This window comes from Sciurus carolinensis, chromosome 4, assembly GCF_902686445.1.
Source record: "Sciurus carolinensis chromosome 4, mSciCar1.2, whole genome shotgun sequence".
In the NCBI taxonomy this organism is placed as follows: domain Eukaryota; kingdom Metazoa; phylum Chordata; class Mammalia; order Rodentia; family Sciuridae; genus Sciurus; species Sciurus carolinensis.
The window spans coordinates 145,771,013-145,795,238 of NC_062216.1; the positions used below are offsets into that span (position 1 = coordinate 145,771,013).

At 35.3% G+C, this 24,226-nt stretch overlaps 1 protein-coding gene across 2 annotated transcripts in view; it reads right to left on the reverse strand.

The window, feature by feature from the left end:
- Nucleotides 1-1,115: 1,115 nt before the first annotated feature.
- The window catches only part of Kitlg (KIT ligand), a 77,868-nt gene continuing 54,757 nt past the window's right edge, over nucleotides 1,116-24,226 (reverse strand). Inside the window, exons 4-10 of one of the 2 annotated variants that reach the window (XM_047551137.1) lie at nucleotides 21,632-21,802; nucleotides 19,083-19,239; nucleotides 18,314-18,397; nucleotides 9,609-9,718; nucleotides 8,875-8,942; nucleotides 7,739-7,815; nucleotides 1,116-1,609 (exon numbers count right to left, since the gene is read on the reverse strand). In XM_047551137.1, coding sequence (XP_047407093.1) covers nucleotides 7,776-7,815; nucleotides 8,875-8,942; nucleotides 9,609-9,718; nucleotides 18,314-18,397; nucleotides 19,083-19,239; nucleotides 21,632-21,802 — 630 coding nt within the window. In that variant the 3' untranslated portion in view covers nucleotides 1,116-1,609; nucleotides 7,739-7,775. The remainder of the gene's footprint in view (nucleotides 1,610-7,738; nucleotides 7,816-8,874; nucleotides 8,943-9,608; nucleotides 9,719-18,313; nucleotides 18,398-19,082; nucleotides 19,240-21,631; nucleotides 21,803-24,226) is intronic. The other variant, XM_047551138.1, reaches the window with a different exon arrangement.

Below are 24,226 nucleotides of genomic sequence, written 5' to 3' on the forward strand. Positions count from 1 at the left end.
GAGCTAAGATCCAACTACACTAGAAATTCTTGGACCTTTGAAATTAAAGGAAAGCTAGCAGTTAATTTTTCATGCCCTTTTGTACAACTACATTGAAAATGGTCAGCTTATGGTTATAGTAAATGGCAATGGTGTTATCACAAGGATTTAGAATGAAAAGCTTTGGATTCCTTTATGTATTTGTTCATGATTTGCTAGAAGAACCTTCATCAAAGTAAAACTCTAAGAAAAAAATCATTCTTTGACTTTAGTCAGAAGTTCTTTCAACTATTAAAAAACTGACAAGGGGAATTCACATAATATCTTACAAATTCTGGTTTAAAAGTACAATTTACATATTGGAAATTCCTGCCAATTTCACTCTTAATATGACAAATGCTGTCACACATTTTAAATAGCAAACTGACATGCATAACTACATAAAGCTTTCTTTTTATTTATTTTTAATCCATAAACCTTAATGAATACAGAGTGCCTGATTTTAAATAAATGGTTCCTTTAAACAGATAATGGTGATTATATTATAAACAAAGTTTCCTGATTCCTTGCATTCTTGTAAAAGCCAAGTAACCTAGTTTTTCAACACCCATTTAGCATGTGGGTGTGGTTTTCTAGCCTTAGATGCTAAATATCATAATTTAGTTTTACTCTCTCCCATGGTGGAAGTTGAAAATGGGACCTTCATACATTCAACATTTTCTCTTAAGTCCATTTACACTCTGTGATAGTTTTAGAATATAAACCTGTCATACTATATTTTGCAAACACGATTTACATGCTCTAGAATGGTCAAGAGAAAAGGCCGACTTCACCAGAGGTGCCAAAGGTCCTCCTGGGAACATTCTCCTGCTGGGCAGTGTTCATAGAATTTTCCTGTGACGATGCTGACAGTCTTCCCTATGCCAAGGCATTGCCATTCTAATTCAATACTGGCTCCCCTGCAGAGATGGAACTAGCCAGCCACCGAGTCCATGTATCTAGTGGGCTATGGGTGTGCATGGTCAGTGTCAAAAGAGATCAGGACCAGACCCTTCTTGTTAATCAGCAACTAGAAGACTGATATGCCCATTCCAATCCCTTTGTTCCTACGGCTTCCCACACCTGATAGCAGCTGATGCTACTGATTTCTCACTCTCTTTTTTTTTTTTTTTTTCCCAATAGTTTTCTAGATCCCTTTTAGAAAAAAATGTATTCCCCCAACTATCTTGGCTGACATCTACTTGCAGAGACCAGAATGACTATAGGCTTCAGGCGGTAACTGAAGAGTAAAGCTGTGCGGTTTCTCAGCACTTAGACACTCCTGGAGGCATGCAAATGGTGCCTGCAAACTGGGACACATGCTTTCTTGCCCGTCATCACTTGCAAGTTCTGAATGAGACTATAAGACCCCCAGGTCCTGAAAACAGAGTCCTGCTCCATGCAAGTTCTTCTTTATAGATGATTAATGCAGTGCCAGTTTCACAGTAAAACACTCTGTTCCAATTTCTGAATCATCCATATAAAGCCATGGGTAGCAAGAACAGATAAAGATGAGGTCTGTCACTTCAGACAGAATAGGAATTTGTTTAAAGCTGCTTCATTAATGAAGCAAACATGAACTGTTACCAGCCTAGAGGGAAAGGAAAAAAAGAGAGATTATGTTGTGTTTTCTTTCTGTCTGCTTTTCATTTTCAATAGCTGCACTCATACAAGACCCCAGAATGAGTAATAGACTTATAATGTGTTACACTTCACTTTAAAGAAATGGATACATTGTTTTCTTACCTGTAATGAAGAGCCTACCTTCTCTGATCTCCCTGGGAACATTTAACATTTCTGAAATTATCTTATTTATTGTTCATATCCTTCCATGAGAATATAAACCCCATAAGGGCAGGGAACTGTCTATCTTTTTTACTGTCTTACCTCAACTTCTATTATATCAGTGCCTGGCACCTAGTTCATACTTAGTAAATATTTGTCGAACATAGAATGGACAAATGAGTTCCCTTTGGCTTTCTTACCTCCAATTATCTCAGGGCCACCACCATTTATCTTAGGGTTATCAATCTCGTTAGCTCTGAGTTTCTCTAGCAAGGTTACAAAAGGTAGTAGACAGATGGTGTAGGGGGAAGCAGTAAAGGAGTAGGAAGTCTGGAGAGTGGAGAGTGGAGAAGTGGAGATAGATGGAGTAGCATGAAACAGGTAGAGAAGCAGGTCAGAGGTCACCAATAAGTAACAGCTTCATAGCCACTGAGCAGCTCCAACATCCTGACCATCAAGCTAGGCTCTAGAAATCACTTCTCCCAACAGAGGAAATAACAGCAGCAATGTCTCATTTAATATTTCCATTCAGAAAAAGAAATCCTGGAATCACGCACTGACAAAGACCCTGGAGAGTTTCATTTTGGCCTCACTACACCCTATTATATTTGGTGAAGCACAAAAAGACATACTGTGTTTTATTTCTTCAGTGGTGGGAAACCACTGAGTTTCCAGGTTTTTCAATTTTCCAGTAAAGTGTTTGTACATCCTTATCTACTTTTTTTATAGAATGCAAAAATCATATTTAATGTATACCTCAATTAGTTTCAGTTTATCTACTTTTTAAAAAATTATAGAGTGTCTTCATTTTATCTTCAATCACATCTGCTAAATAAACTATTTTGCATTTCTCTTCTTCCCTATGGACTCTCTTTTCTTACTTTGGTTCTTGTTTAGCAATTCTAGACTCAAAGATCACTGGTTTCAAAATATTGAGATAGTTACACAGAATATATACAAAATTTCATAGTAAGAATAATTATAATATCTTAATCTAAATTTAGATGTCATACATCTAAAAAACTGTATTATTACATATCAATTTACCAGAGAGTTCTAGAAACTAGAGAATTGGTATTTAAGAAAGCAGAATTCAGTCCAGAAATAAAAATTAAGAGATTCAAAACTTCAGAAATTCAAAATATAGAAGAGATTTTAAAAATTAAGCATAGTAGAAAAGCAAAAGGGAATCACAAAAGACTATTTTTTAAATCTATGAATAATTTGAAATTCTAGGCTGCATTAAATGTAAAGAAGTTAAGACTGGAAATCTATTTTTGATTTTGTCCCTGGGTCACTTAGTAAAGAAAATAAACTTGGAGGCTGAAAACTGCTTTCCCATAGAACTAAACTACAATTTTTATAATGATATCCTGGATTTTTTTTTATAACAACCTCACATAATAAGCAGGATGAGTATTATTATCCCCTCATGATATAGTGATGTGTCGCTTAATGATGGGGATGTGTTCTGAGAAATGAGTCATTAGGTGGTTTATGCAAACATCATAGAGCATACTTGGACCAACATACATGGCATAGCCTGTTGCACACCTAGGCTTATTATAATCTTATGGGACCACCATCAAATATGTGGTACACTGTTGACCAAACATCAAAGTGACCTTTGAACACAGATTGTATTTTTGGTCCTTCCTGACTCAGATTATGATACTTTTAATACATGAAAAACCAAGGGTTAAAAGACATTGACTCACCTAAGATCTTATAACTCGTTAATTTACAAAACCAAGATTTGGACCCAGGCCTAACCCTTTCTAATACTCTATAAAGTGGCTATAAAAGAAAGCTCAGAAACAACATTCCAGTTAAATATTCCCATCCTAGCTACACCAATCCCTGATTACTTTTCCTAAACTTTTGCTTTGACAGCATCTCTTTCCTAACCTCTCAAACAGCTCTTTATATTATCTAATGGAACACAGCTATGCTCCTAAAATTAAAATTGTCTTTCAAAGTGATGCCCACCATTTCTTTTCAGCATTTTAACCTTTTAGGTGTGACTTCCATTGGAGTTCAACGTACAAAGTGACCATTAAACACAGTTTATACTTTTGGGCCTTCCTGACTTATTTTATGCCATTTGCAGTATCTACATGAACCCTTTCCCAGGGCCAATAAAATTTTACTAATCATCCAAGATCTAATGCCTCCTCCATCACTGAAAAAATGAAGTCCTTCTGTTCCTAGTGATTTCTCTGTCCCTCAAATAAGGTGAGCATGTTGTGTGTGCATGGCAAAATTCTAAGGGATGCCATCCACACCAATATCTGGGGTTGAGTTCACATAATGTACAGCCATAGGCAGTAGCCCTAACTTTGACCTCTGATGGTATTTTTTTTGTCAGTTCCCTTTATTGTCTTCTAAACTTCACAATCTTATAGTTTACTTTTAGAATTGGTTATTATATATATGTCTCATTTCCTTTTGGAAGCTATACAATTTGACATAACTAAATCTTATTTTCTGTCCACCAATGCACTTATGAAAGTTTGTTAGAATTACATTTGTGGGAAGAATAAAGAGCAAAACTTTCACACAGCATACTAATGTATATGAAGCTTTTAATGGAATTTATTTCGATTTTCTTTCTTTCCTTTAAATTGTGCTACATAACAACGAAATGCATGAAGAGTTCTTGTATAGAGCCACATATAGATAATTGGTATTAGCCAGGTGAAAAAGTAGATCCTTAACTTCTCATGTAAATGTTTTCATGTTTGATGTCAAATAAATACAATTTCAGTATATATTTTTTAGAAGTCATGTTTTTGGTTTCTAGTTCATTACTTAATTCCTTCTATTTTCTTTCCTTATATTTAAATATTAGAACCATCTATCTTCTTTTTGTTTCCAAATTATAGGTTAGTTCCTTGGGAGAATTAACTATTCCATATAATTTAAATTTTAGTGTTCCATCATTTGTCTTGATTTACTTTTAGTTAGTGAAACTTCTATTTCAAGGAGAAATTCTTATCATAAACCTGAGCCATTACTTTGTTTCCCCTTTCCTATTAATTAAGAGAGCGATTACAATCCAAATTACAACTAATTTTCAAAAGTATATAATTACAATTCCACATTTTTCTATCTTGGTACTTTTTACTATGGTTATTATTACTTTTTTGTTGATTTCCTGTTCTGCCACATCATATTTTGCTATCTTAAGTGTTCTTTGTATGACAAACTTACCTAAGTAGACTTAAAGTTCAGGTAGTCAATAAGTTGTTACGAGGATATATATACACATTTTGACTTTGGTGTTTGCAGGTTCAGTGATGAACTGGTTCCCTGCCAGCATTTGAATTCTTATTTAACCACAGGTATACTCATCTGTCTTTTGATTTCCATAAATTTTATTCTCACATTATTATTGCCATTCTCTGAGATATTCATTCATCTCTTCATTCATTTAACAAATATTTATTCATTACTTGTAGATATAAAGTATAAGTAATATGGTTTAGTGGAATTCCAAAATTAAGTACAGAAACAAATACTGCTCTCTGAGAGCATATGGTTTCAAAAAGACGCAAAATGTCTGTAACTGTGATGCCCTATCATGAGTCACATGAAATGTAATCTGAGTTACAACAGAGAGTCGTGTTTTTTTTTTTTTATTGTAAACAAATGGGATACATGTTTCTCAGGCAAATGGATGAAATTGGAGAATATCATGCTAAGTGAGATAAGCCAATCTCAAAAAACCAGAGATTCGTTTTTAAAGGGGAGTCAGATTTTTGAACATAGAGGTATCTGCCCTGGGCCTTGAGAGGGCTTTGCAAAGATGGAATATGGGACTCTATATTAAAGAGAATCAGTCACTGACTTCTTCTATCCACCATTCATTTTATATTAACTACTCAGTAGGTGTGACAGGTTTATTTCATAACAATTTTGGGCTTCTTTTACTTGTCTAATTTGATTCATTTTATACACAAGTAATATTTCATACTTTTGAGGAAAATAAATCAACAGTAGACTCCCATATGATGACATTGCTCCTTGCTGTGTACTTCTTGCTGTCCCACTGACCAAAACTAGCAAAGTAAACACACATATATGCAGAGACACAAGATAAAAACAAGCCCTACTTCAAAACTATCTCCCTTACCTGTCAGTTAAACTTTTATATAGGCCTCATTTATTCACTCAGTATCTCATTCAGCAAACATTTATCAAGAGTCCACAATGCATAAACAACAAATATTTGCTAAGGATACAGCAAAAGCCAGGCAGACCAGGCTCCTGTTCCTGTATGGTATCTGACTAGTACAATTATGCATAAGTTTTTTGACTATGGTTGTTTTAAAATGTCTTCTTTTCCCCTCCTAAACAGATGGCCTGGGTTTCCCATCATAATCCATTCTCCAAATGTCACAGAACAAATGCCACAATTGAAATCACATGATTGACAATCTGTGTGCCCAAACAGGATCCCCACAATGCCATCCAAATCTAAACAACAGAGGTCAGTACTTGAGCTTTTATGAACCAATTAGCCACTTGATGTGTGGTTTATGGATGTCTTAGCTTAAGAGAACTGAAAGGGCAGGAAAGAAACAGTGAGGCTTGTGTTGAGGTTGAAGGACAGAGAAAAGGGCTTCCAAGAAAAACAATGATTTCAGGTTGGGGAATGCTGCTTTAGAAAACAGAAAGGGTCAAGTGAAGAACAGAAAAAATGAGCCTAGAGAGAAGCTAGGATGGGAGGAGAAAAGAAAGGATGATATCCATGCTTTGGATGCTTTGGACCCAGGACTCGAGGGTATGACTGAAGGAAAATAAAGAAATGTGTGCAGCAACGAGATTAAGTGTTTGAGAAATAGGCTATGTAATTATTGTATCATATTATGTTGGGTTGCTGAAAAATGATCTTTTATAATAATAAAAGTGAGTTCCTAGAGGAAGCAAGAGACCTTGACCCAGCTCTCTGGGGGAAGACTCAATCTGGAGATAAATGTCTGAATCTGGGACAGAAGTGAAAGCTTTCAGGACAGCAGCCTATAAGGAGAGGAAGACAGCATAGATGGCATGGGGAACAAGCTGCAAGAGTGTGAGGTCCTCTGAGACCAGGCAGTGCAGGGAGGAATCGAGGTCCTTCCTATACCACGGTGGTAGATGTGCTCAGGATTCAGGAGCAAGAGCATACCTACGAGCCAGGCAGCAGAAGGGAAAGTGGGAATTGATACTGGATCAAGCTAATACCACTGGGGTGTCCCCCAACTACACCTGCAGCTTGGGAGCAGGGAAAGTAGATAGTTCAGGAGAAGATGAACTCCAGGTCCTTCTGGCCAGGTCTTACTCTCTTCCCCTGCACAGTCCCTCCCCAGACCACATAATCAATCACAGCAGGTATCTGTCACTGGTGTATACTCAGTGTGTCCTGCTCTCTGGATTACAATAAGCCACTTATTACCAGCCATGTGGCAGGTGGCACTTTGTTTTGATAGCTTTACTCTGCTAATTGTAAAATATTTTCACTTTTTCTCCTCTTTCTTAAAGTGGCAGAGAAAGTTTTGGTTTTCTCTTCTTCAGCATCTAATAAATGGGGACACTGTCATGTTATGGTGGTTACACCTAAATGAAATTGGTTTATTTTTCCTCTATTAATAATATTTTATTTTATTACTAATTTCCTCTACTTCCTTTGTCTAGTTTTATTTTTTAACCTCAAAAATAACCCAAGCAAATGTCCACTGACATTTGATGAATCAGGACTAACCCTGCTTACCTTACAAAACTTAAGAACACACAATGAGCAAGATATACACAATTCAATTATGTTACAACTTCTGTTAAGATACTGACATCTGCTCCATAGAGGATATAGTAATAAAGTTTGTTTCTAAATTTTGGCCTCTAAGATGTTATATAGTTTTTACTAAAGATTTCAGCCCAAATTGTACAAACTTACCAATGTATGAAGGTAACAGTGTTGATACAAGCCACAATTACACTTCTTGAAACTCTCTCTCTTTTTCTTGCAACATACTGAAAAACAAGAAAAATTCTTTATGTGCTTTTGGTCAGAGATTCTGAAGTACGCTATGATCTGGGCTATTTGTAAAGAAAGTAGCAAAACACTGCAAAATTGGGTGGGGAAACTTAACTTCACAACTATAACTACAGGAAAGAGGGATGATTATCTGTCTCAATAGTCTTCCCAAGAAGATAGAAAAGCTCTTTATGTACATACTGAAGATACTTATATGCACTAATATGTGTGTATATAGAAACAGAGGCATTATGTGAGAGAAAGTAAGATGTTGAAATTGCTGGGCATGTTTGCTATAATGTCAGCTCAAGGCCAGCCTGCACAACTTAGTGAGACCCTGTCTCAAAATAAGATATAAAAAGGGGTGGGGTGTAGCTGGTGGATCACTTGACTAACATGTGCAAGGCTTTGGATTTGAACCCTTTGTACCCCCCCCACACACACATACACAAATCCATTCTGAAAATTATAACCACAGGTAAATAAAAATGAAATATTAGTGCTGGGAGATATGGGGTAGGAAACAAGAATTATCAAGGTCAGTTATAATAATGTATGTTGAGAAAAGCTAAGAGCTCTGAAAATCAGAGTGAAGTAAAACATATAAAGTAAGTAAGAGAAAGTCAATAAAAACATTTTGAATAGGAAGTGACATTTCAAGTAAGGATTTAAGGAAGAATATAATAAAGATGAAATTTAGAAGGACTAGAGATTCTGTGGCAGCAACTTAGCTAGTAGTTAACAATACAGACATAGATGGAGATGACTGTGGTGGAAGAACTTAAGGAGTGTGTTTTTTGGGGAAAGTGTGGAAAAGAAAGAATACGTAAAGGTGCTGAAGAGACAATTATGTGAAGGTGTTCTACAGGTAAATAAAGATGTAAGGTTGAAGAGACAGTGAAAGGTCAGAGACATGGAAAAGGATTTGGGACACATCACGGAGTTGCATCATGAGATAAACAACTTCGAAAAGGTGTAATGAGCATATGAATGCATAGTACCTAGTAATGACAATGGCAAGCCTGCTTGTGAACACATTTAGCAAAACATGATACCTTATCTCATTATCCTCTTCATTAATCTGTATATTTTCTCCTGCCCTTGTAAGATTTGGTTGTTTCTTCTGGGAAAAGAGCAAAGACATATATTGTAAAAATGACGGCTATAATATTTAAGAGGTAGGTGGTCTTCACTTTTATCTTTAATGTCAATAACTCCATAACAGTTTTTTTAGCATGCAAAATATTTTTGCAGTACACAGTTATGAAAAATGCATGTGTTATTAACTCAACATTTTTAGGATGTTGGGGTAAAGGAGTGAAAAAAGAAACTGTCAGTTTTGAGCAGTAATCAAATTCAAAAGACATTTCTAAAAGCTGAGTCATAATGATTTAGCACATTTTATAATTTCAGGCAGGCTTCAATAAGAGAACAAAAGAGCAGTAACACAAATGGCATTTATTTGGTTTTTAAGCATATCATATGATTTTCAGCATATTTTCTTCATTTTTAAATCTGGTTCAACCATTAAGTCAGATCCCATTCCTTAGGCACAGTGCCATGGACTATGGGTGCATTCTTAGCCAGAGGCATCATCTCCAAAGCATGAGGAATAGTGGAAACTTTTCTAAAATTTAAATTTTGTTGAGACTATAAGTTAAGGTGGACTCATTGTTTTCTCAAGAGGATCCTTTTTTGGAAAAGGGAAGATTGCTAATGATACGTATATAAAGTATGAACAAATAAATATGTAAAATTGATCAAGAGAAAAAAAGAATAGCAAACTTACCTTCCAGTATAAGGCTCCAAAAGCAAAGCCAATTACAAGGGAAAAGAATGCTGGCAAAGCCATGGCTGCCCACTGCAGGCTGGGGTCTTCAATGGAATTTGCTGCTTTCCCTGTGATTTAAAGAACACAGTAGTGAATACAGCAGATTCATCCTTGAAGTTTTCCTCTTATCCTGTGGTTGTTCCCACGTGTTTCCATAATGTACTCTTGACCTATATCTGCTTAAAGTATTCAAAAGTCTGATTTTTTTTCTGTTGAGTTTTATTTTTTGCCAGGCAATGTAAGTCCATTAACCTCCATAAGATGAATGCATAAAAAAAAAAAGAAAAAAGAAGAAGAAACCACACAGAGAGAAAGAGATTTAAGTTGGTTAATGTTCATGCACATGGAACACAGGCTTGGCATACTCCTAGGAGAGGGAGTTCTCTATCGAACAAATCTATCTTCTATGTCTCTATCTTCTAATGTCTTTTCACCTTCTCACTCTTGCCATCTTACCCCCAGATTTTAAAGATAACATTTTAGAAGCTGGATCAGGGTCTGTACACACTCAGTTAAGTCTTCCTTGCTGTGTACTGTAGCTATGGTAATCTGGGTACCTCATGCTTAGAATCATGGTTGTCTGCTCATTCATACCTTCATCACATGCTTAATGAATGCCAACTACTGAGGATGGACTACTGGTTGGATTTTTCACTTTTGACATGGGAAAGCTTGAAACTATATAATATAGAGAACAGTTGAAGCCACCAGGGTCATCTCATATCAAGTATGTCTAAATAAGTATCTCAGTGACAAGAAGATGGGATTGGCTTGGGACTCCTTCCATGAATCTGCATCCCTCTTCCATGATAGGCAGAGTGATTCATGAATTAAATAAAACATAAATGAAATAAAAATTTGATGGACTTTTCTGTATGTCTGCTTACAAAGATCAAATTGTTTGGAAACATTGACACATATTTGTCAGTCTATAAGAATTAAATTTGATGTTTTCTTTCAAAGATGTAATGCTTTAGAAATTATAAATTTCCCAATCATTATATGATCGAAACGTAAACTAACTCAAAGTAAAGTAATTCTCTCTAGTTATTTTTTCACCAGAATTTGGATTACAGAGTCAGCTGACAACTACATCAAATTAACATCTAGCATACCCAAAGCACACAATGCAAAGAATGAATCCACTGTGTGTGCTAGTCAATATCTACAAGGGAAAAAAGAAAAACTCATGGATTTAATCTAAGAGGTGACAAATAGGTGTCATCTACTGTAGTGAGAACAAGAATTGCCCATTCCTCCCCTTACCCCCAAGCATCTGTGAACTGGGAGCAGGAAATTTCCTGATCACGTGACTCCTGTTTCCAAAGAGACTCTGATGATAAGAAGTTTGCATGTGTGCTCACGTGCATGTGCTGGAGAGGAGGGGATGGTGATGGATGTTCACGCAGTGTAAAAAGTAACTGGAGCTGGGTAGGGAGTTACAGGAAGTGGGGTCATCATTTACATAATCACCTCCTTGAGACCAAACTAATAGTTCTTTTTGCTCACCCCACATCCTACGGCCCCATGAATGCTGTTTCAGGCACCTCAAATAGGACCTCAATATAAATTTTCTCACTAAAATTAGCTTCAGTTATAAAATGAGATTTGGTATAATTGAAGCAGTACTGATTATCACATTAATATGGTAATCATCCTTAAAATAGTCTGGGATGTAAGTACCATTTACAAAAGTGTTTTCTATGAGAAAATAGATTTGGGGTTAAAGCACTTCCTACCATTTTAGGAATTTTAATATCAGTATCTAAAATAATTTGGCTCTTTTTTTCTGTGTGTGATGCTTCTTGATGAACAGCCTATTGTGGTTCCCACTGTCCACTGGGATTAAGTGTATAATTATGACGGATTTGACTAGGTGACCTTCTGAAGAGGCCCTAACCAATATAGAAGAAAGAACAAAGAAGTTATTGAAACTCTGTTCCATAACCAGTGGAAAATTCCAGTGAGCTCAGATGATGTCAAGGAGAGCTCCATGACTGTGCTTGGTTAACCAGATGTTGACATCCAGGCATCCTAACATCCTGTTCTTCCTATTCTATCCAAAGGCCAAAACAGAGTTTTGGATTTCACCACTCAGACCAGTAGAAAAACTACTCACTAGAAAGGATAGGGAGATTATCAGAAAGTGAGATGTACTAGAACTCATTACCTCAAGCCTTTCTCAGGCACGTTGAAAGGGCTAAAGGAGGGGCTTCAAACAGCCATGAATGAGGGAGTCCTTGCTAAGGAAAGTGCACATCCTCTCTGTAATGCTGTGACTTCTATCAGTTGACAGTTCCACCCCTAGGCTGTGGGTTAATATAGCAGCCAAAGTCCTCCTTGAGGAGAAGGGAAGGAAAGGGACCCTAAAACCAGGGAGAAGAACAGTTGACAGCTACTGAGCGGCACCTCTAATGGAGGTGTTACCCTTACTTTTGTTATTACAGTCATGAGTGCCTAGGGTTTAAAAGCCAGGTCTTCAGTTCTGCAGGGATACTAGGTTCCTTTTTCAGAGAGAGAAAAACAACTTTATCAGAAAGGGCTTGCTTACCCCTCAGGGGAGGACTCCTACACTTGACACCAGGAGCTGATAGGGTTAAAATTGCATGCCTCCAGGCATGTATGAAAGGGATTTGGGTCCAAAGCCCAAGGTGGTTGCAAAGATTTACTTTAATCCAAAGATTGGCTGCAGAGACTTTTTTGGGAGGGAGGGCTCATCTGGGCAAGATTCGAATAATCCAAAATTCCTAGATTATGACTGTATTGTCTCATTATTAATGATACTGTACACTGTTGAAACTTCTTAGGAACTGACTTGCCTACTTTTATTAATAATAACTGAAAACTAGAAAAACAGAACATGCAAAATGAAATAGTGCTTTGGCCAGGTGTGTTGGTGTGCACCTCTGATGCCAGTCACTTGGGAGGCTGAGTCAGGAGAATCACAAGCTGGAGGCAAGACTGTGCAACTTTGCAAGACCCTGTCTCAAAGATAAAAATAAAAAGGGCTAGGGATGAAGCTCAATGTGACAATCTTGTTGAACTTCTTTTTAGAGTGAGCCTGCTTAGGAACTCTATACCAGTGAACATGGGTCTTTTGGTGCTTAAGAAACAGGCAACTGGCTACTCCTCCTTGATTCAGATCCCAAATTAAGTGTTTACAATAATTACTGACCTGAAGTCTTATTGCCTCAAATCATTCTTATAATTACTGACAAACGCTTAACTAGACATCAGACATCAGGCATGCCTCCAACACGTGTACTAACTCATTTGCAACTCACAGAAACACTGTGAAGGAGGTGTCATCACCCACCAATTGACTGAAGAGAGGGTTTAAGTAACTTGTCTAAGGTCATATAGCAAGCAAGAGCTACAGGTGCGTGTGAGTGCCCGGCAGTTGGATTCAAAACTATTTCCAGAAGATGTACAACGTAATATCAAGGTCAGGATTTCTTTCTATATAATTTATACGGTTTATAAGGATCTCAAACTTAAAACAACTCAAACACATTTTTACTTGACATAAAGGATGGTACTATTAGGTTGTACATGTAATTCTCTTTGTGGATAAATAGTATGCTTGTGTGTTATTCCGTGACTCTCCCTTACATACACTCTCTCCTTTCATATGCCCTGACCCTCTGTCATGGTCAGTTTTTAAATCTTCTCCCTAAATTTTATCATGCTTTCTTCAAATTTCCCTGACCCTTCCCCCACCAAATAAAAAAAATCCTATCTCCTTTATTCTACAAGTAAAAAAGTTTACAGAATTTGATTAATATACTGTTATTTACCATTCTAGATATTTCATTTACATCTCTGCCTTTTAGGATGTGAGCACCACAAATGGCTTGTCTTGTACATTGTTGTTGAAGTGGCATGAGTGATATTACACCTAGCCAAAAGTTGTTGACGATGCAAGACCCATATTTTTTACAAAAGGAAAAAGGAAAAAAAAGCAAAATAAAAAAAAAAAAAAAGAAGAAGAAGGCTGTCAGAAGGTTGTCCATTCATCTTGCAATTAAAAAAGTACCTTTAGACTCAGGACTCAGACTTGAATAGGGTTTTTACATTCAGTTTCTTTTGGAAAGTCAACAGGAAAGACTTTTGCTTCCAACCACGATGATAGTAGGCTAGGCTTCCCAAACTAAGTAATTATAATTCTGGACAAATTTTATGAGGCAATTATTTTCAGAAATCAGCTGACATGAAATACCAAAGTGTAATTCCTGAGAGAGGAAAAACATACAAAGTAAGACCATGATTGTCCTTGGGTGTCTAGATTTTGGCTCTCCTGGTTGGGAGGCACCTTCAAATTGAGATGTGGAAGATAGAGTCCAAGTCTCAATGGGTTCACTGAGATAGGGGGTTACAGGTTAAGTTCAGGTTTGTTGATGTGGCTATGGTCATAGAGCTAGGTTATTTGCAAAAGAGAGCTGTGCAAAGAAGCAGCACCACTGATCTCTAGACTAGTTTCCTTCTGCTATTTGTCAGATAAGTTGTACATGCACAGGGAGAGACATCATAAAACTGGGCAAAAACACAACTGCTAGGAAGTTATAATTGCTATAATCTTACCAGAGACCCTGGCAGTCACATAAAAATGGGGAAAAAGGAGTTCTGACAAATAAAACTGTTGAAATTTTCTTAGTAGTCTGGAAATGTCTCAGAGATCCCAGGCCTCAAAAATAAGGCTACTCCTAATAGGCACAGTGGCACACACCTGTAATCCCAGTGACTTGGGAGAGTGAGGCATGAAGCTCAACAATTTAGCAAGACTCCGAGCAACCTCTCTCTGAGTGAGACCCTGCCTCACAAGGACTGAGGATACAGCTTAATGGCAGAGCACTAGTCTGGCATGTGTGAGGCTCTGGGTTCAGTCCCCAGCCCACCTCCCCCACTGCTTAACATAAGAAATAAGACTACTTGTTGCTCCTTCTCTCCAAGAAAGCCTGGAGAGAAGATAAAGCTCATCCACAAGTAAATGAACCTCCTATCAGAACAAAATACAACAGCCTTTAAGGAAATGCTACAAAATCAGGAAGATGCTTAACAATAGAGTATCCATAATATTCAGCATATATTCAAAATTACTCATCATTTAAAGGGAGAAAAAGGCAAAAGACTTTCAGGTGGAAACTATCATCAGAGAAATACAAGAATAATTAAATGGAAAATCTAGAACACAAATTATAAATTAAGAAAAAAATACACTCAAAGAAGAATTTGTACATTTATGGATGGCAGAAGAAAAATCCAATGAACTGGAAAACAGACAAGTAGAAATTACTCATTGAGAACAACAGAGAAAAAGAAGATAAAAAAATGAATGAAACTTCTGCAACGTATGGTGCAAACTGCCTAAATGTATGTGATTAGTACTGCAGAAGAAAAGGTACTGCCAGGCACGGTGGTACATGCCTGTTGTCCCAGAAGCTTGGGAAGCTGAGGCAGGAGGATTCAAAGCCAGTCTCAGCAACTTAGTGAGGCCCTAAGAAACTCGGCAAGATCCTTTCTAAATAAAATATATTTTAAAAAAAGGTCAGGCGATGTGACTCAGTGGTTGAGCATCATGGGTTCAATCCCTGGTACCAAAAAAAAAGAAAAGAAAAGAAAAAAGAAGTGCAAGAGAAAGGGCAGAAGACTTGTGCAAAAATAAAATTATGGTCAAATTTTCCATTTGGGGGGAAAATAAACTTATGGATTGAAGAAATTCGACAAATCTCAAGAAAGATAAATAAGAAGAACATCACCTCTCATAGGCATATATCAGTTAAATGCTAAAAAGAGAAACTTTTGAAAGAAGAAGGAAAAAATGATAAAAATGATGCAGTGCACACAGAGGAATATAATACAAATGATGGCTTTTTTTTTTTTAACTACAATAGTCATGGGAAGACAATGTAATGACATCTTTAAAGAACTGAGAGAAAAAAATTGTTAACCCAGATCTTTTGATGTCTAGTAGAAAGTACCTGCACCATGCAAGACAAAAGGAAGACATTTTCCAATGAAAAGAAAAAAGAGAATTTCTTGCTAGCATTCTGTACTTCAAAAAATGCTAAAGGAAGCCTGGAAGAAATTAACACTAGATAGAAACTTGAATTTCCAAGAAGGAATTAAAAGGACAGAATGTAATCAGTGTGGGTAGAAGAGGCATTGAATTTTTTTTTCTCTTGCTTTCTTTAAAAGACATATAATTGTGAAATAATTTTAAGACTATATTATAGGATTTAGAACTTATGTAGATACAAGTCAGCAACATAAAAATGGGTATGGATAAAGTTTTTATATATTTTTTGAAATGAGACAATAGTAACTCTAAGTAGAATATTACAAGTTAAAATGTGTATTTTAACTGCTGAAACAACTACAAAATGATGCAAAGAGGTGTTACTTGAAAGCAAAAGTAATTTCAATGGAGCACTAAGAAAAAGCATTAATTCAACAAAATGTTGAAAGAAGTAACACAGAATCAATAAAACAGGACAAATAGGAAATAAATAACCAAAAAGCAGACTCAAGTTCAACTATGCCAATAATTATTACATATATTGATGAAAATTTTTAATTAAAAATCAGAAGTACACTAGATAAAATAAAAGGTCAAGCTCTCTTTTTTTTTCTACTAGTGACATACATTAAAAATAAACATAACAGGTTGGAAATAAAGAAACAAATGATTTGCTAATTGTGCAGGTATGATTATGCAATAATGAATCTCACTGTTTTATATAATTAAAATTCAGCAATAAAAAGGGGAAAAAGATACAGTACAAGATTACTAAGCATAAGAAAGACTGGCTCTACTAATATCAGATTTTATACACACACATACACACACACACACACACACACACACAGAAACACACATATATCTCAAGACAACACTACCAGAAGGGTTGAGGGATATTTCAAAAAGATTAAAAGGTCAAAGAATTAGGGAATATATAGCAATAATAAATGTGTGTGCACATAATAATATAGCTTCAAAAAATATATGAAGCAAAAAACTAAGAACCAGAGAACCAGACAAATCTACAATCAAAAGGAAAGACATTTAATTCATCTTTCTCAGTAACTGATAAAAAATAAGTAAAAATTTAGTAAGAAATGCAAGATATGAACAATGCTATCGAACCACTTTGGCTGTATTTGAAAATGTTCTGCCTAATAGTTGAATAACACATGTAATTCTAAATAAATTTCAAAATATTATAGAATATATTCTCTGACACTCCCAGAATTAATTTAGAAACCAATAACAATAAGATATCTAGGAAAATACCAAAATTTTAGACTTTATAAAATCACTCACTTCTATATTACCCATGAATCAAAGAAAAAAATCACAAAAGTTAAAAAGTATTTTGAAAAAACTTAAAATGAAAACACAACATGTAAAAATGTGGGGGTTACAGCAAAAGCAGTGCTTATAAGAAAATTTATACCTTCAAGAAATTGGAAAAAATGTTTTCAAAATGATCATATTTTTCCCACTTTCTGGAGCTAGAACAAGTTGAGTAAATTAAACCCGAACCAAGTAGAAGGAAGAAAATAATAAAGACTAAAATCAATGAAATATAAACAGAATTTAAGAAGCTAAAAGTTGCTTCTTTGAAGATTAATAAAATCCATAGTTAGTGGAAAAGACTTACATTGACACAGACATGCAAATCCCCAGTTCTTTTTTGAAACTTTTCAGATCTAATGTGTTATATATGTAATTCAGAATTTTAGACTTTAGGAGACTCTGTTCTGCAAATATTATATATTATAGACTACCCCCAGTGAAACAGCATGTTGCTATTTCTGTGATGAAATGTATAAATATTAAGTTTTTGGAAGGGTAGGGGTTATTAAAAATAGTTTCAGCTCAGTTCAGGTCAAATTTTGGTGGGAAACATTCTGAACTGTAGACACACTATTGTGAATTTGTAATAAATCACTTGTCCTTCTTGTCTAGAAAGGTCTTCTAGTCTCTGAACAAATAACAGTGGCCCATTTGTAAGTCTCATGGGATGACTTTTTTTTTCTTTCTGCAGGTTCCATGAGGCTATAGCATATTTGTACATCGAATAAATAAATTTTATAACAACCTTTGCCTATATTTCAAAAGAGGACATAGTCTCCTAGGAACCTGGATTCTTGTCCAAAGAAGAAAGAAATTTCAGGGAAAGAAGTATATATTTCAACATATACTTTTATGTTAAAATAACAAAATCACCAAATTTCCCAACACGCAATAATGAATACTGATGCACAGATAACACAACGCTGAAAATATCCTTGGAATTCTATACAACCAGCATTTCTACTTTCAATTTTAAAATTCCATTTTGTCAGGCCCACTCTCCACAAAATATATTTTAAGTCTACAATGATGTCTAAATCATATTTCTAAAATTAACTTCATGCCTTTTTTAAAATAATATTAACAGAAAATTTATTGGCCCTGTTCTCTAAACATTTTCTCAAGCTCTAGGGAAACCCAATTCTACAAACCAAATATTTAATTCTCAGGAAGACCATAAGAGGAATAACAGTAACAGAAAGGTATTAATGGTAATAATTCTATAAATTTCCTTTAAAGCCCATGCAATACTCCCATATAGGCTAATTGGAGCCATGCATGCATTAAATCAGATAGGTGTACTTACTATTACTGCTACTGCTGTCATTCCTAAGGGAGCTGGCTGCAACAGGGGGTAACATAAATGGTTTTGTGACACTGACTCTGGAATCTAAATAGAAAGCAATAATGTGTCAGTGTTACATGGTGATTTATATGAATTACAGAGTCCCTAAAAGGTGAAGTACAATACCAGGGTACCAGTGCCAGGTCCACTTCACAAATCTAGATTATTTGGATCCTATTTATTTCATACTGAATCCTCCTATTCTGTTTTATTAAGAAATTTGCCAGAGGCATTATAAAACAAATATTGATTGCATTGCATACATATATAATAAATATAAAAGACAAGTTGTTATAATTTGTCATTTAAAAGAGGAAATCAATGAAATTAGCGTTTTGTTACAAGGATCCAAGGTAGAATAAAAAGAATATCTATTCAGAGTAACAGGTGAGGATCAGAATTCATGACTCAGAGTTAGGTCCTTAAGGGAAAAATCTGAGAAGGGAACATTAAGAAAACTGAAAGTGAAGAATAATATAACTGTATTCTATCAGCAAATAGCAGATAAGAAATAAGATGCACAACCATCTCATGTATTATTTATTCACATACAATTCTTTAAGTGATTGAATATTGTTTTTCTTTAGAAACCAACAAAGCTACAATCAGTTTCTTTAGTGCCATCAATATTTGCTTTAGTTACACATATATTTGATTTACAAGTAGATTCTTACTGATACAAAGTTTGAGCTTGCTATTTACATTTAGATTGGAAATGCGGGTGTCTCACCTTTCTCAGGACTTAATGTTGAAGAAACCACACAATCACTAGTTTCAGATGCCACCATAAAGTCCTTGAAGGCATCAATGGATCTATTAAAAATTCTAAAGAATTCTTCTGGAGTAAAGAGCCTGGGTTCTGGCCTCTTAGATGATTCTTTTACATTCTAGAGAAAAAAAAATCAAAACAATAAAAACCAACAATATATTTTTCAAATAGCCCATAGAATTAACTGAAGTCAAGATAATGGATTAAAAATATGTCCTTCATAGATTCAAGTATTCGAATTCTAAGAGCTAACACTTTTAAACAGTTCTTTTAACATACATAATTCAAATAGGTAATGCAGGACAGTGAACCATCAGATCCATCTGGGACTTGACTCATGACCAAAATAATGGAGGGAGAGGACGGGGGACAATGAACACAATATTATAACAATGAAATACTCCTGACAACAAATTGAAGACTCTTTGTAGAGATGCTCATTAAAAGTACTGGTATTGATTTTTAAAAGACTCCCCTATAACACATGCTCCAACACCACAAAATTAAAAAGTCTGATAATACCAACTATTTGCAAGGATTGGAATGAAAAAAACTTTTATATGATGATGGTATACAGTAAGTTATTACATTAGATATGCAGTCAGACATCCTGTGTGTGATTCAGAAATTCCACTCCTAGGTAAATACCCCAGTGAAACTTGCACATATGCACCATAAGACATAGAAGAGTGTTCCTAGCTGCAACATTTATAACCTTTATGCCAATCAACAGAAGAGTGGCTTAATAAATTGTGGTACACTGAATCAATGGAATAGTCTATGAGCAGTAAAATATTAACTATGGTGTTATGCATCAAAGTTGGTACATCTTTGTAGACATAAAGGCCAAGTAAAGAAAGGGAGTCATAAAAGAATAAAAACTACATGATTAATTTATTCATTAAAGCAAATCAAACCTGTATTTAAGGAATGTGTAAGTGGATGGTTGTCTGTAAAGAAAAATGAGTAATAATAACAAACACCTCTACATCACTTACTCTACTATTCTATGTGCTTTATACACATGAACACAATCTCCAAAACAACTGAGAAATGCCATTCTATCTCCATGCTATCTGCAATCTCCTGGGTTTAGCCAAAGAGTCATGATTAGAAAATTCATTTTCTTTGTTACTTGAAATACTCTTTCCAGTATTTCCATTTATTGAATACCCAACTCATCTTTAAACCCCCAATGCATATGCTGTTTTCTGACATCTTGTAGAATATACTCTACTTCTGTCATCTTCACTTCTTATGAATGCTATTAGCACACCATTATAAAAAAGAGATGCTAGTACTAAGACAGAAGATGTAAGGTACATTCTGGCTTCAGAAAGTGAAGCAATGGAAATGATAAAATGTAAAGATTAGCGTTTTTAGTATGATAAATATTTTAAGACTGGGAAGCATTAAGATTCACTGACATTGAGTCTTAAAGGGGAGCTGGAATTTGCATGAGAGGGTAGAGAGAGCATCTAGGTATTAAGGAATAGATTTATGTTTAAAACTTTGAGTTTAGGTAGGCATGGTGGCCTATACCTGCAATTCCAACAACTTGAGAAGCTGAGACAGCAGGATCACAAGTTCAAGGGTAGCTGTGTCAATTTAGTGAGACCCTATCTCAAAATAAAAATCAAAAAAGGCTAGGGGCTCATTTGTAAATGGATTCTACCCTGAGTACTGCAAAACAAAACTAAACTAATAACAAAAAATCCTTTGGGTTTAAGCTTCTAGAAACCTGGCAAGTTAAACTTTGACCAGTTGAGCTCTATACCAAAGCAGGCTCTGGTGTATCATAGAAACAGTGCTATAAACAACAATGATGTCAACATTTATTAACATTTATTTTCCAGATATGGTGTTAAAGCTCTTATCACAGATCCTATAATGTCAACCCTTAGGAGGGGGATTCTGCTGCTGTTCCCATTTTAGGAATAAAGAGGTGTGTACACAAAGTGAACTGACAGACCTGAAACATTTCAGTTTCTTAACTTCTTGGATACACTCCTTATTCCTTATGCTTCTAAGCAATGTCATGTCTGTATCCTGAGGTTGGTGACAACTAGTTGTCCAATGACTCTAATGGGCCAAAGTGCACTTTTTGTTGTGATATGTGAGGAGGTCACATTATGGATAACAGGGCAAGTGTAAGCATTCATTACAGAAATTTCCCATTTAAATAAACTTTGGAAATTAACAGGAAGATTTTGTAACTTGCATATGAAATAAAAATAAAGGAAGAGTGGAATTTACATTGTAGTATAAAGAAATCTTATCTTTATATAAAGTATTAGGGGACAATATTCAGTGTGAATGTACATTTTTTTATTGCAATACAACCGCAAACATTTGTTTTCCATGCTCAACTTAAAATGTTTTTTTAAACACAAAATTTATAAGTTCAAAATATAAACACAAAGTTAAGATGTTCCCTTTCCTCAAAGTCATTAATCAGCATAGGAAGCATTAAGAGTAACAAAAAACAATTCCAATGAAGACAAAAGTACCTTAGGTGAGTTTTCTTCCACGCACTCCACAAGGTCATCCACTATTTTCCCAAGTTTGTCTATGATAGAATAATTACTCAAGCCTTCAGAAATATTTGAAAACTTGTCCAGAAGATTAGTCAGGCTGACTGACAACTGTATTACCATCTCGTGTAACCAACAATGGCTAGGCTGGAAGACATAGAGAGAGACAAAGCATCTGTTTCAATAAGTGCAGTGAACTTGGGAGTCCTCCTCAGAGGTCAGTGCTTCAGTTACAGACTTGGGATAAATTTCCTTATAGAACAACAGGCCAATTTGGGGGTTTTGCTCAACTCAGATCTAGTATCCTGTTTCAAAACTGAAAAATGCAAAAAGTCAGAGGAAACCATTGATGGTAACAATTTTGCCCTTCTGTGGAAAAGAATTAAGCCAATAGATAGCCAAACCTTACCAATGACAAAAATTCAAATATTAATGGAACTTAATTCTACTGAAGATTATTTATGGCTTGCTGATTGTGTGCTCAAAAGAGTGTTAGATGTGGAACAAATTACAAAAAAATGCTATGGGAAAGAATCTAGGCCCTCAAAGAATTACCTGGCCTATGTAGAATGGGATATAAAATAATTGATTAATAATTGCTAATGTTTCTAAAGAACTTGCTACATTTCACAGCTTCTAAATAGATAAATTCATGTGGGTTTGTAAAAAAAAATAGCCCTGGTAGGAATGTGATCTGAGATTTGAGAAGAAGTACTTTTGCCTAGTGGCAGGACTAGTTACATTATTTCTGGGATTCAGTACAAAATGAAAATGTATTCATTGTTCAAAAGCTTGCATTCAAAATCTTGTTCAAACACTGTTAAGAATTTCAAGATTGTGATAGTAGAACATTAAACCAAGCATGGAGCCCAACCCAGGAAGCCACTTGTGCCCATTGGTTAGGCAGATGCTCAGGTTTGGAATCGGGCATACTCAGGCTCAATTCTGGTTGAGAAACTCCAAGCAAGCTACATAATAATCTCTCTGAACTGTGCATTTCCTGTATATGGAATGGAAATGAAACCTTCCATGAAGCATAGTTGTGAGGAGATAATGTAGATAGTTTGAATATAAGTTTCATGAGGGCAGCATAGTTTTAAAAGAATCCTCGATCCTTATGGTATCCCCAATGCTTTGTTGAATGGAAGCATAAGTGAAAAAAAAAAAAAAAGGAATGAGAAAAAATACATTCAGGGTCAGTGTATTCTTTCTGTAAAGTCAAAGTATCAATATTTTAGCTTTTGTGTGCCACGAGAAAAAAAAAAATCAAGAATATCACGTTGGGGTACATTTGTAATAAGACAAAGCATATTTATAGGATTTTTTTATTACAAAAGTCAAATTGCCATAATAATAACAAGGGGTGAATATAATTTTTGCATAATAAAATCTTTGCAATATATATCAACCAATGAGAAAAATGGAATTCTTTGTTTTGGGTTAACATTTTGCTCAGTTGGGTTTCAAAGTCAGCATTCTCTATCATTAGAAAAGAGTGCCAAGCCATGCAAAATGAAATCACATCAATAAACCTTATTTCTCTTAACAGTGGAATATTTCTGTAAGGAAAGACAAGTAATTTGCTTGTGCTAAGTTACATAAGGGAGGTATTTTATATGCATTTAGCAGACATATTACATATTACAACCAAAAAAGAAACTGATCTATCTACTGATAGGTAAGCTTCAAGTCCTGGAAAAATTAAATAACATTCAAAACTTTTAGGATTGTTGGCTTTGGTTTCAGGTAAGAAGGATTAAAAAAATAAAAGCAAACCAATGGGAAATTAGGACAAGTGGCTGATTCAACTCCTCCTAACCAAGTTCTCAAAGACTATGTTTCCGAAGTATGTTCAGAAAAGATCCTTTGTTTTGTTAAATCACCACTTATCTTAAGCACATGCAAGTTCATACACGCATCATTAACAAGTCTTTCAAAGCTGTCAGTTGGCCCTTGGGTGCTGAATTGCTCTGCAGGTTTCTCCATACTGGTAATGTTAGTTCCTTCTAGGTAGTCCTCCCTACCAGCACGGGCTGATAGGAGATGAAATGCTGCAAATACTATAATACTGTTTGGATAGTATTCATGTGGTAGGACAGATACCTTCACCAGATATTGTTCAGCAATAACTGCAAATTTTCTAAAACAAATTTCATGCATTCATTTCTTAAAACTTTCTTTGTTCCATGTTATAAATATTATTGCCTATCTTTCTATTGGATCTTCTGAAGAATAAGTGCCCAAATCAGATTCTCTTGTTTTGAATTAAGGCTCTCCTTTTGATTCTGTAGTTATTGGCCTAAATGAATGGGTTGCTTTTTACTATCTTTCCTCTCTCTCTCTCTCTCTCTCTCTCTCTCTCTCTCTCTCTCTTTCTCACTCTCTCTCCTCTCTCTGTCTGTCTCTTTCCCTTGCTACTTTCTTTTATGATTAAAGTATAAAAGATTTTGTTAGTTTCTTATTTTCAAACTGGGAATTTCTGGAGTACCTACAGCCACTTCCATTTGTGTCTATTTCCACTGAACTTTACGTTTATATTTTGTGTTCTACTTACAGTTTATCTATAATTCC